The sequence below is a fragment of the Sus scrofa genome, chromosome 5 (assembly GCF_054392235.1).
Source record: "Sus scrofa isolate SSC_HxYL_T2T_F1_AM1 chromosome 5, Sscrofa_HxYL_maternal_Yorkshire_Landrace_v2.0, whole genome shotgun sequence".
Classification (NCBI taxonomy): Eukaryota; Metazoa; Chordata; class Mammalia; order Artiodactyla; family Suidae; genus Sus; species Sus scrofa.
In genome coordinates, this window is record NC_139387.1 from 49341688 (window position 1) to 49356297 (window position 14610).

Here is a 14610-nt window from a genome sequence, read left to right on the forward strand (position 1 = left end):
TACAGCTCCGATTCGACCCCTAGCCTGGGAACCTCCATATGCCGTGGGAGTGGCCCAAAGAAATAGCAAAAAAAAAAAAAAAAAGAATATCCAGATAGCAAGTTTATGAAAAGGTGTTGAATTTGCTGATAATTAGAGAAAGTAATAATGAGATACCACTTTTCACCCATGAGATTTTCCAACATTTAAGAATAGGTAGATCTTTGGCAACCACAAATCAAAACCAAACATTACCTTCACAAAAACTAAAAAGAAAAGTACACAAGCATAAAATAAATGGAAATGATCCAACCAAAAAAAGAAAAAGGAGAAACAGAATCAACTGGAAAACAAGGTCTATCGATAATTACCTTAAATGTCAATGGACTGAATGCATCAATCAAAAGACAAGGAGTGGCAGACTGGATAGAAAAGCAAAAACCTACAATCTGCTGTCTACAAGAGACCCACCTTAGGGCAAAGGACACATATAGATTGAAAGTGAGGGGATGGGAAAAGATATTTTATGCCAGTGGACAAGACAGGAAAGCAGGTATTAGAATACTTAGACAAAATAGATTTTAAAATGAATGCCATAAAGAAAGACGAAGAAGGACACTATTTAATGTTAAAAGAAGCCATTCAAGAAGAGGATATTAACAATAGTCAATATATATGCCCCTAATACAGGAGCACCCAAGTACCTACAACAAATACTAACAGGCATAAAAGGAGAAATTGATGGGAATACAGTAGTAGGAGACTTTAACACCCCACTCACATCAATGGATAGATCCTCTAGGCAGAAAATCAATAAGGCAACAGAGATCCTAAATGACACAATAGAGGAGTTACACTTAATCAACATTTTCAGGAGATTATATCCAAAAAAATCAGAATATACATTCTTCTCAAGTGCACAAGGAACATCTTCAAGGATTGCTGACATACTGGGGCATAAAGCTAACCTCAGAAAATTTAAGAGTATAGAAATTATTTCAAGTATCTTCTCTGGCCACAATAGCATGAAAGTAGAAATCAACCACAGGAAAAGAAATGAGAAGAAAACTAAATACATGGATACTAGACAATATGCTACTGAAAAAGCAATGACAATGAGGAAATCAAGAAGGAAATTAAAAAATACCTTGAGGAGTTCCCATCATGGCGCAGTGGTTAACGAATCTGACTAGGAACCATGAGGTTGCGGGTTTGATCCCTGGCCTTGCTCAGTGGGTTGAGGATACGGCATTGCCATGAGCTGTGGTGTACGTTGCAGACACAGTTCGGATCCCACGTTGCTGTGGCTCTGGTGTAGGCCGGTTGCTATGGCTCCAGTTAGACCCCTAGCCTGGGAATCTCCATATGCCGCAGGAGCAGCCCTATAAAGAGGCAAAAAGACAAAAAAAAAAAAAAAAAACTTGAGATAAATGATAATAAAGACAACCATTCAAAATCTGTGGGATTCCACAAAAGCAGTGCTTAGAGGGAAATTCATAACAACACAGGTGTTCCTCAAAAAAGAAGAAAAATCTCACATCGACAACCCACCACCTAAATGGTTTAGAGAAAGAACAAATAAAACCTGAAGTTAGCAGAAGGAAGAAAATCATAAAGATCAGAGAGGAAATCAATGAAATAGAGATTAAAAAAACAATAGAAAAAATCAATAAAACTAAGAACTGGGTCTTTGAAAAGATAAGCAAAATTGACAAACCTCTGGCCAGACAGAAACCCAAATAAAATAAGAAATGAAAAAGGAGAAATCACAATGGATACTGCAGAAATACAAAAAAACCATAAGAGAATATCATGAATAATTATGTCCCAACAAATCTGACAACCTAGAAGAAATGGACAACTTTCTAGAGACTTACAGCCTGCCAAAACTGAATCAAGAAGAAATAGATCAGCTGAACAGACAAATCACTAGAAATGAAATTGAATATGTTATAAAAACACTCCCTACAAATAAAAGTCCAGGACTAGATTGCTTCACAGGTGAATGCTACCAAACATACAAAGAGGAACTTATACCCATCCTTCTTAAACTTTTCCAAAGTGTTGAAGAAGGAACACTCCCCAAAACATTCTGTGGTGCCACCATCACAAAACCAGACAAAGATACTACCAAAAAAGAAAACTATAGGCCAATATCTTTGATGAATATCGACACAAAAATTCTCAACAAAATTTTAACCAGCTGAGTTCAACAACACGTACAAAAGATCATACACCACGACCAAGTGGGATTCATCCCAGATACACAAGTCAATCAATGTCATACACTGCATTAACAAAAGAAAAGTTAAAAGCCACATGATCATCTCAATAGATGCAGAAAAAGCATTTGACAAGGTCCACCATTCATAATAAAAACTCTTATCAAAGTGGGTATAGAGGGAACATACCTTAACATAATAAAAGCCATTTACAACAAACCCACAGCAAATATAATAATGGAGAAAAGCTGAAAGACTTCCCGCTAAAATCTGGAACAAGGCAAGGATGCCCACTCTCACCACTTTTATTCAGCATAGCGTTGGAAGTCCTAGCCACAGCAATCAGACAAACAAAAGAAATAAAAGGTATCCAAATTGGAAGAGAAGAGGTAAAATTGTCACTCTATACAGATGACATGATGCTATATATAGAAAACCGTAAGGACTCAACCCAAAACTATTCAAACTGATGAACAAATTCAACAAATTATAGGATATAAGATTAACATTCAGAAACCAGTTGCATTTCTGTATTCTAGCAATAAAACGTTAGAAAAGGAATACAAAAATACAATGCCTTTTAAAATCACACCCCCCAAAAAATCATATATCTGGGAATAAAGCTGACTGAGGAGGTGAAAGACTTATATGCTGAGAACTATAAAACATTAATCAAGGAAATTTAAAAGGACTCAAAGAAATGGGAAGATATTCCATGCTCCTGGGTTGAAAAATTAATGTAGTAAAAATGGCCATGCTACCCAACGCAATCTACAGATTCAATGCAATCCCTATCAAATTACCCATGATATTTTTCACAGAACTAGAACAAACAATCCAAAAATTTATATGAAACCACGAAAGACCCAGAATTGCCAAAGCAGGAGGCTTAACTCTCCCAGGCTTCAGGCAGTATTACAAAGCCACAGTCATCAAGACAGTGCAGTACTGATACCAAAACAGACATACAGACCAATGGAACAGAATAAGAAACCCAGAAATAAACACAGACATATAGGGTCAATCAACCTTTGACAAAGAAAGCAAGAGTATAAAATGGGAAGAAGACAGTCTTTTTAGTAGGTGGTGCTGGGAAAACTGGACAGCTGCATGTAAATTAATGAAATTGGAACATACCCTTATATCATGCACAAAAATAAACTCAAAATGGTTTAAAGACTTAAACGTAAAATAGGACACCATCAAACTCCTAGAAGAGAACACAGACAAAACATTCTCTGACATCAGCCTTACAAATGTTTTCTCAGGTTAGTCTCCCAAGGCAACAGAAATAAAAAAAACAAATCAATGGGACCTAATCAAACTGACAGGGTTTTATACAGCAAAAGAAACCATAAAAAACACAAAAAGACAACTTACAGAATGGGAGAAAATAGTTTCAAATGATGCAACTGACAAGGGCTTCATCTCTATACAAACAACTTAAATAATTCGACAGCAAAAAAGGCAATAACCCAATTAAAAAGTGGGCAAAAGATCTGAATTAGACATTTCTCCAGGGAAGATATAAAGATGGCCAACAGGCACATGAAAAAGTGCTCAATATCCCTGCTTATTACAGAAATGCAAATCAAAACTGCACACCAGTCAGAATGGCCATCTTTAATAAGTCCATACATAACAAATGCTGAAGGGGGTGTGGAGAAAAGGGAACCCTCCTGTACTGTTGGTGGGAATGTAAATAGGTACAACCACTATAGAAAACAGTATGGAGGTACCTTAGAAAACTATCTATAGAACTATCATATGACCCAGCAATTCCACTCTTAGGCTTGTATCTGGACAAAACTTTCCTTAAAAAAGACACATCACCTTCTGCAGCTCAATACCAAAAAGACAACCCCATCAAAAAATGGGCAGACGATCTAAACAGACAATTCTCCAAAGAAGACATATACATGGTCAAAAAACACATGAAAAGATGTTCAACATCACTCATTATTAGAGAAATACAAATCAAAACCACTATGAGGTACCACCTTAACACCAGCCAGAATGGCCATCATCAAAAAGCCTATAAACAATAAGTGCTGGAGAGGGTGTGGAGAAAAAGGAACCCTATCACTGTTGGTGGGATTGTAAATTGGTGCAACCACTGTGGAAAACAATATGGAGATTACTCAGAAAACTAAACACAGAACTACCATTTGATCCAGCAATCCCACTCCTGGGCATCTATCCAGAGAAAACCATGACTCAAAAGGACACATGCATTCCAGTGTTCATCGCAGCACTATTTTCAATAGCCAAGACATGGAAACAACCTAAATGTCCATCGACAGAGGAATGGATCCAGAAGATGTGGTACATATACACAATGGAATATTACTCAGCCATTAAAAGGAATGAAATACTGGCATTTTTAGCAACATGGATGGACCTAGAAATTATCATGCTAAGTGAAGTCAGCCATGCAATGAGACACCAACATCAGATGTTTTCACCGACATGTAGAATCTGAAAAAAGGACAGAATGAACTTCTTTGCAGAACACATACTCACAGACTTTTGAAAAACTTATGGTCTCCAAAGGAGACAGTTTGGGGGGTGGGAGCATGTGCTGGGGCTGTGGGATGGAAATCCTATACAATTGGATTGTGATGATCATTGTACAACTATAAATGTAATAAATTCATTGAGTAATAAAAAATACTTTTAAAAAATTTAAAAGAAGACACATGCACCTGTATGTTCATTGCAGCACTGTTCACAATAGGCAAGACGTGGAAACAACCTAAATGTCCATTAACAGATGATTGGATTAAGAAGAGGTGGTACATATACACAATGGGATACTACTCAGCCATAAAAAAGAACAAAATAATGCCATTTGCAGCAATGTGGATGGAACTATAGACTCTCATACCGAGTAAAGCAAGTCAGAAAGAGAAAGACAAATACCTTATGATATAATTTATATGTGGTATCTAATATACAACACAAATGAACCTCTCCATGGAAAAGAAAATCATGGACATGGAGAGCAGGTTTGTGGTTGCCAGTGGGGAGGGGGAGAGAGTGGGATGGACTGGGAATTTGGGGCTAATAGATGCAAACTCTTGCCTTTGGGATGGATTGGCAATGAGATCCTGCTCTGTAGCACTGGTAAGTATATCTAGTTACTTATGATGGAGCATGATAATATGAGAAAAAAGAATGTATACATGTATGTGTGACTGGTTCACCTTGCTGTACAGTAGAAAATTGACAGAACACTGTAAACCAGATGTAATCGAAAAACTTAAAAATTATTAAAAAAGAAAAAGAATAGGTAGATCTTGAAGTTCTCTTGTGGCACAGCAGGTAAGGATTTTGTGTTGTCTCTGTAGCAGCTGGAGTTGCTGCTCTGGTATGGGTTCAGTCCCTGGCCTGGGAACTTCCATATGTCATCGGCACAGCCAAAAAAAAATATGAAAAAGAGTAGGTAGATCTTAAAAACAGTGCTGAGTGAAAAATTAAATCTATAACACCATACATAAATTAGGAGTACACATAGGACAATTACGTTAAAAGTACACATACAACAAAAGGAAACAACTTAGACATTAGAATGGTTTCCTCGAGTGGTGGGGGATGGGCTCGGGAAATGGGTATGATGGAAATAAATGGAAAAAAAAAGTAAAATAGATAACAATTATTGCTTAAGAGATGTAGATGAAAAGGAACCCTCCAACACTGATGATGAAAATGTGAAGAAAACAATCTGACATTATGCTTTAACATATCCTAGAAACGGTAGAATGCTCATCAATAGGGGATGACTAAATAAGTCGTCCTGGAGTTCCCATTGTGGCTCAGTGATAACGAACCTGACTAGTATCCATGAGGACATAGGTTCAATCCCTGGCCCCGCTCAGTGGGCTGAGGATCTGGTGTTGCAATGAGCTGTGGTGTAGGTTGAAGAAACGGCTCAGGATTCCAAGTGGCTGTGGCCTAGGCCAGCAGCTACAGCTGATTCAACCAAGAGCCAGAGCACTTCTATATGCCATGGGTGTGGCCCTAAAAAGACAAAAAAAAAAAAAAAAGTCCAGACTGTGAAATATTGTATGGCCATTAAAGGAAAATTACAACTATACTGATGCTTTGAAGAGTTTCCTAAGATATTGAATGAAAGAGGGTATACAATGATGCCATGCTTGAACACAGTGATCTCTCCCCACCTCCAACCCTAATCCTTGAAATGTATATATGAGTTCATAAATACAGGTGTGAGTAAATGTGTGTATGAGCACAGAGAAAAAATAATAAAGAATATACACTAGCACAAGGAACCAAACTAACAGAAGAGGGAAGGATAGCAGAGGGAAAAGCAGAAGCAGCCAAAAGAAGAAAAGAAATTAAGGTTGCACTAAAAAATTGAAGTGTGTGATATTTATTTATGAATGTTAAGTTGTGTATATGTGGGTGAGTGTGTAGGCAGAAATGAAACAGATTTGTATTTATTTGTTTAAAGTATGGATTTCTCAGATGGTCGGAATTTCAGGCCACACATGAGATACACTGGTCATACAGGTCTTGGTTGTTGCATATACAATCCTGGCCGTAAGTTTGTTACCTCTGAGATTTGTACTGTTTGGGGAATCTTTGTGGTTACAGTTCTTTCTTGAGTGATTTTTAAACCTGTATAATTTAAGAGAAAATAGTGAAAGCAAGTTGTTGGATTAACAAAATGTGTCAAATAGTAGGCCCTAGTTTAGGAGTTCCTGTCATGTCACAGCAGAAACGAATCTGAATAGGAACCACAAGGTTGTAGGTTTGATCCCTGGCCTCACTCAGTGGGTTAAGAATCCTGCGGTGCCGTGAAATGTGGTGTAGGTTGCAGACGCAGCTCGGATCTGATGTGGCTGCGGCTGTGGCATAGGCCTGCAGCTACAGCTCTGATTCAACCCCTAGCCTAGGAACCTCCATATGCTGAGTGTGGCCCTAAAAAAAAAGGCAAAAAAAAAAAAAAAGTATGCCCTAGTTTAATATTTACTTAGCGGTACATGATTGAAATCTTGGTGCTAATTGTGTCTTAGGTATGGACTGACTTAGGAAAAATCCTTTTTTTTTTTTTTTTTTTTTTTTTTTTTGTCATTTTAGTAAATAAGGTACACTGAGAGGAAAAAAACTGTAGAGGAAAAACAGCCTGTTCATAAGTGAGCACAGACTGGGCATGTTTTTTTTTATTGTTTTAAGTTTTATTGAAATATAGTTGATTTACAATGTTGTGATCATTTCTGCTATAAAACAAAGTGATTCAGTTATACATATACACATCCATTCTTTTTCAGATTCTTTTCCCACATAGATTATCACAGAATACCAGGTAGTTAGATAGACTAGGCTTTTGAATCTTACCAAAACTTAACTTGTAAATATTCATATAAAATGGATACCCTGGGAGTTTCCTGGTGGCCTATCAGTTGAGAATTCAGCATTGTCACTGCTGTGGCTCAGGTTCAGTGCCTGCCCCAGGAACTTCCACATGCCACAGCCATGGCCAAAAAAAATATTAATAATGTATACCCTGTTTATGAAAGAACTGAGTGCTAACAAATAGCGATAAACAAATATTAGGAATCAGTACCTGTACAGTGTAATTTACTATATTATATTTGTATTTCAGATGCCTTTGGTGCTTCATGAAGAATATTTCCAGATTTATCACAGACATTAAGCCTTTGCCACCCAACATAAAAGATAGACTGATTAAAATAATGAGCGTGCAAGGGCAGATAACAGATTCAAATATAAGTGAGGTAAGAATGCATATAACTGTGAAGCAGGCATATTATATTTTACTGTTTAAATATGGTTTCAGATTTTTGAAACAATGTTTTATTGTAGGATTAATAAAAAATTTTAAATGTAATAGAGCATTGGGGTTCTTTTTTCCTCCAATAACCAAAATGTCTGGGTGTGATTGTTTCTGAAAAAAAAATCTTTTCCTACCACTCTGTCGGTTATTTCCCTTGTCTTCATGATACCAGCACCTATGGTCTCCGTGTTTTCAAGAAGTTTTAAACTTTTTGATTAAGCATACTGCAATAAAGCTGGAAAGAAATGAAAATTCCGGGTGAATAAACAAATGGCATAAAAAGAACCCTATGGAAAGAAATATATATGTTACATGGTGACTCTAGGACACAAACCACACCTATGTGTAACAGTACTGTAGCAGTACACTTGGATATTTCTATTTTATTCTAGTATGTTTTATTTCATTAAAAAAAAAAATGTTGATCAGGAGTTCCTGTCATGGCTCAGGGGTATCAAACCTGACTAGTATCCATGAGGATGCAGGTTCGATCCCTGGCTTCACTCAGTGGGTTAAGGATCCGATGTTGCTGTGGCTATGGTGTAGGCCAGCAGCTGCAGCTCTGATTTGACCCCTAGCCCAATAACTTCCATATACCTCACATAATTACTATTTACTTCTGGTATTCATCTCAAGAAAATAATTTTTAAAGCACACAAGAATGCTCATCATAACATTATTTATAAAAAATAATTAACAGTTATGTATTGCACAAATATTATTTTAATGAGGAAAGTGAAGCACAAAAAGCAGTTCTCTTGTGGTTCAACAGTTTGAGGATCCGGTGTTGTCACTGCTGTGGCTCAGGTTACAGGGATGCAGTTTCTATCCCCAGCCCAGGAACTTCCACATGCTGCTGGCGTGCCAAAAAAAAAAAAAAAGAAGAAGAAGAAGAAAGGAAGGAGGGAGGAAAAGAAGAAAGGGAAGTGGAGTTCCCGTCGTGGCGCAGTGGTTAACGAATCCGACTAGGAACCATGAGGTTGCGGGTTCAGTCCCTGCCTTCGCTCAGTGGGTTAACGATCCGGTGTTGCCGTGAGCTGTGGTGTAGGTTGCAGACGCGGCTCGGATCCCGAGTTGCTGTGGCTCTGGCGTAGGCCGGCGGCTACAGCTCCGATTCAACCCCTAGCCTGGGAACCTCCATATGCCGCGGGAGCGGCCCAAGAAATAGCAACAACAACAACAACAACAACAACAACAAAAAAAAAAAAAAAAAAAAAGAAGAAGAAAGGGAAGAAAAAGGAAACCAAGAAAGCAGAGCTTGATCGCAATCACTATCTCAGGCAGTCTGCTTCCAGAATACATGTTCTTTTTTTTTTTTTTCTTTTTTTTTTCTTTTTCTTAAGGCATTTTAGGGCCACACTGGAGGCATATGGAAGTTCACAGAGCTAGGAGTTGAATCAGAGCTGCAGCTGCCGGCCTATACCACAGCCACAGCCATGCCAGATCTGAGGTGCATCTGAGACCTACACCACAGCTCATGTCAACACCAGATCCTTAACCCCCTGATCAAGGCCATGGATCAAACCTGTGTCCTCATGCTAAGTTAGATTCATTTCTGCTGAGCCATGATGGGAACTCCCAGAGTACATATTCTTATACACTATACTACCTCTTAAAATCAGTCTGAATGTTCAACCTAAGTGTTTGCCAGTGTAGGATGCATTTAATAAGTTAGGGTGCATGCATAAAATGAAATTGTATGGAAAAAATTATTTTTATAAAAAGTACTCATTTATAAATATATGTGATCTGATCCCCTTTTTCTTCAAGTGGTTTTTTTAAAAACTCAAAAAACATCAAAACTAATGTTATGCTTGTCTCTGGGTGTTGGAATTTTGGGTAATTTTAGCTGTAGTAGTTAAAAGCATGGCTTTTGGAATTAGACCTGATTTCCAGTCCTAGCTCTGCTCCTTTTTTACCTGTGTGCTTTGTGTTGCTACTTAAGCCCTGGGTGCCTCAATTACTTCATTTATAAAATTGTAATGTCTGGTGTCTCAGGAGTGTGTGTGAGAGAGAGGAAGAGAGAATGCTAAATGACATAATGTATAAACACTTCCTGGTAAGTGCTCAATAAGTAGAAATAGTAATTTGTATCATCGTTATAATTTTTATATGTTGTCTGAATGTTTTAATAATAGTACTTTACTTTCATGGTCAGAAAAGTAAAGCCATTTCTATTTTGAAAAAAATAAAAAAGAAGAGGCGTTCCCGTCGTGGCGCAGTGGTTAATGAATCCGACTAGGAACCATGAAGTTGCAGGTTCAATCCCTGGCCTCGCTCAGTGGGTTAAGGATCTGGTGTTGCCGTGAGCTGTGGTGTAGGTCACAGACGCCGCTCGGATTCCATGTTGCTGTGGCTCTGGTGTAAGCCGGTGGCTACAGCTCCGATTAGACCCCTAGCCTGGGAACCTCCATATGCCATGGGAGCGGCCCTAGAAAAAGTAAAAAGACAAATAAATAAAGAAAGAAAAAAGAAAAAAAATACCCCCAGAATGAGTGCTCAAAATGATTTGAGGGAGTTCCTGTTGTGGCGCAGTGGTTAACGAATCCGACTAGGAACCATGAGGTTGCGGGTTCGGTCCCTGCCCTTGCTCAGTGGGTTAATGATCCGGCGTTGCCGTGAGCTGTGGTGTAGGTTGCAGACGCGGCTCGGATCCCGCGTTGCTGTGGCTCTGGCGTAGGCCGGTGGCTACAGCTCTGATTCGACCCCTAGCCTGGGAACCTCCATATGCCGCTGGAGCGGCCCAAAAATAGCAACAACAACAACAAAGACAAAAAGACCAAAAAAAAAAAAAGATTTGAAATTCATCTTTATTTGTTGCCCTCAAGTAAATGGTCAGTAATACTAGGTTTGTACTAGCTCCAAAAATAAGAATGAAGGAGGTCAATGTTCTAGATAAGCATTTGGTATATAAGTGATGAAAGATCATCCCTGCTGAGCAAAGAGGCCCATAGCTTGAATCTCTAATAACAGTGAGGAGCTACTGGGAGAGGATAAGCACCCTCCACTACCTTGGTTCTGCTTCTGGGTCTAGAGGGTCCTTCCCCTGAACCAGGTGTTTCAGCAGTGCTCTGTCCTGGTGAGAACTTTGGGGGCTCTAGAAGCTATACCTCAGGTGGAAGTAGGCTTGGTTTTTTCCTGCTTTATGTATCTGTCTCCACACAGACATATTTCTGTATTCATTGCTGTATTTTTCACCTGCCATTTGTCTGTTATGACCACCAAAACACTGAACATGGAATAAACCTTTACATTAATAGCAAAAATTAATTTTTCAAATTCATGTGTTCATTATAGATTTTACATCCTGAAGTCCAAACTCTAGATCTACGAAGCTGTGATATTTCAGATACTGCTCTCCTGCACCTATGTAACTGCAGAAAACTGAAGAAGTTAAATTTAAATTCCTCAAAAGAAAACAGAATTTCCATCACTTCAAAAGGTATATTTATTAACACTTAATGAATTGGTGGAGAACTACTCACCATGTGGCAAAATTTTGTGGATTTTTTTTTCAATTTTTTTAAAGTTCTATTGAAGTATAGTTGATTTATGGCATAATTTTGGAGCAGAGAAAGGGAAAATATGTTAAAGAGAGTATGAAGATGTCAAAGAAAAGGAAACTATATTTATCAATAAAAATATTCAAACAAAGCTAAAGAATCCAAATTAGAATTCTTGCTTAGAATCAGTTCTAAGGATTTCCTGTTGTGGCTGCTCAACGGGTTAATAATCCAACTAGTATCCATGAGTATGCAGGTTCCATCCCTGGCCTTGCTTAGTGGATTAAGGATCCTGCATTGCCACAAACTGCAGCATAGGTTGCAGATGAGGCTCGGATTTGACCCCTAGCCCAGGAACTTCCATATGACACAGGTACAGCCTTAAAAAGAAGAAGAAGAAAAAAAAGAAAGGCTTAATTAATTGCAGATATTCTGAAGAATATACTACAGATTGCGTAGAGAATTCCTGAAACATGACAGAAGAGGTTTTTTAAAATTTTGTTATTATAGTTGATTTACAGTGTTGTGTCAATTTATGCTTTACAGCATTGTGTCCCAAAAGAGTTTTAAATAACCACAACATCACTGGAAAATAAGTATATCCCCACAGATGGGCTACTTTGAAAAAGGTTAACATACAGTTGGATGTATCAGTACTGGTGATTGCTGAAATGAAAAGCCGTCACATTTCTCATATATAAGCATATATAGTTCATTGACACAGAGTTATGTTTTCCCTCAGGAATAAAAGCTGTGGCTTCATCTTGTTCATATCTGCATGAAGCTTCTTTGAAAAGATGCTGCAATCTCACTGACGAAGGAGTTCTTGCTCTTGCTCTCAATTGCCGGCTGCTAAAGATCATTGATTTAGGAGGCTGCTTAGGGATTACTGATGTGTCCTTGCAGGCATTAGGAGAAAACTGCCCACTTTTGCAGTGTGTTGATTTTTCAGCCACTCAGGTAAATGCAATATAGACTTGAAATGTTGGATTGTATGTATTTGACCCATGACTCATCAAAATGTAATTAAGTCCTTTTGTTGTTGCTGAAATTATTAACTTCATTCTTTGGTAGTATTAAATAATTGCAGTATAATTTGGCATATCCCCCTTAATTATTTTAAGTAAAGGTGGAAACTAAGTGTGGCTAAAACACATGTTTGTTAAATGGGAGGCAATAAAATTATATCTAAATAATTAATACTTTTTAGAAAAATGTACTTATATCATCTCTATTCACATGCTATGTTCCTTTTTGCCTTTGCTTAGGTATCTGACAGCGGCGTGGTTGCACTTGTTAGGGGACCTTGTGCCAAGAAATTAGAGGTAATTTAAAAATATCTGTAAAGATGATGACTAAATGTTTACGTTATCTCCAGAAATTCTTTTTTTTTTTTTTTTTTTTTTTTTTTTTTGTCTTTTTAGGGCCACACCCACAGGCATAAAAGTGTTCCCAGGCTAGGGGTTGAATCAGAACTGTAGCCACTGGCCTATGGCACAGCCACAGCCATTTGGGATTGGAGCCTTAACTTCAGCCTACACCACAGCTCACTGCAGTGCTGGATCCTGAACCCACTGAGTGAGGCCAGGGAATGAACCTGCATCCTCATGGATGCTAGTTGGGTTTGTTACCGATGTGCCACAACAGAACGCCCCAGAAATTCTTTTTTAAAGCTAGCAGATAACTAGTGCCTATTTTCACTTAGGTATTTCCATGGAATTTTTTTCCCCTATACCTCTTTATTCCTAGAATGAAATAAAATTGGTAAAGATAGGAAATAAAGTATAATTTATAATAAAATCCTTTTTTTTTTTTTTTTTTTTTTTTTTGGTCTTTTCTAGGGCTGCTCCCGTGGCATATGGAGGTTCCCACGTTAGGGGTCTAATCAGAGCTGTAGCCACCAGCCTATGCCAGAGCCACAGCACCTCAGGATCCGAGTTGTGTCCGAGACCTACACCACAGCTCACGGCAATGCTGGATCCTCAACCCACTGAGCAAGGCCAGGGATCAAACCTGCGGCCTTATGGTTCCTAGTCAGATTCATTAACCACTGTGCCACGATGGGAACTCCTAAAAATCCATTTTTTTTTAATGGCCGCATTCTTAGCATATGGAAGTTCCTGGGCCAGGGATTAAATCTGAGCCGCAGCTGCAACCTACGCCAGATCCTTTAACCCACACTGCCAGGCCAGGGATTAAACCTGCACCTCTGCAGTGGCCTTAGCCACTGCAGTCAGATTCTTAAGGCACTGTACCACAGCAGGAACTCCATAAAACCCACTTTACTTCCAATAAAAGTTCTTATTTTCCAGAAGTTTTAGCTTCTGATATATTTAAGGATGGTCTTATTATGGATGAAAAAGTGAAATTTTATAAATGTAAAACAACATTCTTAGAATTTTCAGGAGTTCCCATTGTGGCACAGCAGAACCTAATCTGACTAGGATCCAAGAGGAGGCAAGTTCCATCCCTGGCCTTGCTCAGTGGGTTAAGGATCTAGCATTGCTGTGAGCTGTGGTGTAGGCCAGCAACTACAGCTCTGATTCGACCCCTAGCCTGAGAACCTTCATGTGTCAGTTTCCTAAAAAACCTAAACCTGGAGTTCCCGTCGTGGCACAGTGGTTAAGGAATCCGACTAGGAACCATGAGGTTGCAGGTTCGATCCCTGCCATTGCTCAGTGGGTTAAGGATCCAGTGTTGCCGTGAGCTGTGGTGTAGGTTGCAGACACGGCTCGGATCCCGCATTGCTGTGGCTCTGGCGTAGGCTGGTGGCTATAGCTCCGATTCGACCCCTAGCCTGGGAAACTCCATATGCCGCAGGAGTGGTCCAAGAAATGGAAAAAAAAACAAACAAACAAAAAAAACTAAACCTTTTTTTAGATGCAGCCCTAAAAAAAAAAAAAAAAAGAACTTTCATACCTGATATTTTTGCCAGGACTACTTATTCTCTTGTCAATGTATTTTTCTCTTTTTTAAAAAAATATTATTGGAGTATAGCAGACTTACAGTGTTGTATTGGTATCAGGTATACAGCAGAGTGAATCAGTTATACATATATATATATATATCCATTCATTTTTCCCAA

At 38.5% G+C, this 14610-nt stretch overlaps 1 protein-coding gene across 7 annotated transcripts in view; it reads left to right on the top strand.

The window, feature by feature from the left end:
- AMN1 (antagonist of mitotic exit network 1 homolog) overlaps positions 1-14610 on the top strand; it is a 49711-nt gene that overhangs the window by 11772 nt on the left and 23329 nt on the right. For all 7 annotated transcript variants that reach the window (XR_014803672.1, XR_014803671.1, XR_014803670.1 and 4 more), the window contains 4 exons: positions 7831-7963; positions 11320-11464; positions 12268-12485; positions 12794-12850. Coding sequence is in view for 3 of the 7 variants with exons in the window: in XM_021092085.2 (XP_020947744.1) it covers positions 7831-7963; positions 11320-11464; positions 12268-12485; positions 12794-12850 (553 nt within the window). In the remaining 4 variants the exon portion in view is untranslated. The remainder of the gene's footprint in view (positions 1-7830; positions 7964-11319; positions 11465-12267; positions 12486-12793; positions 12851-14610) is intronic.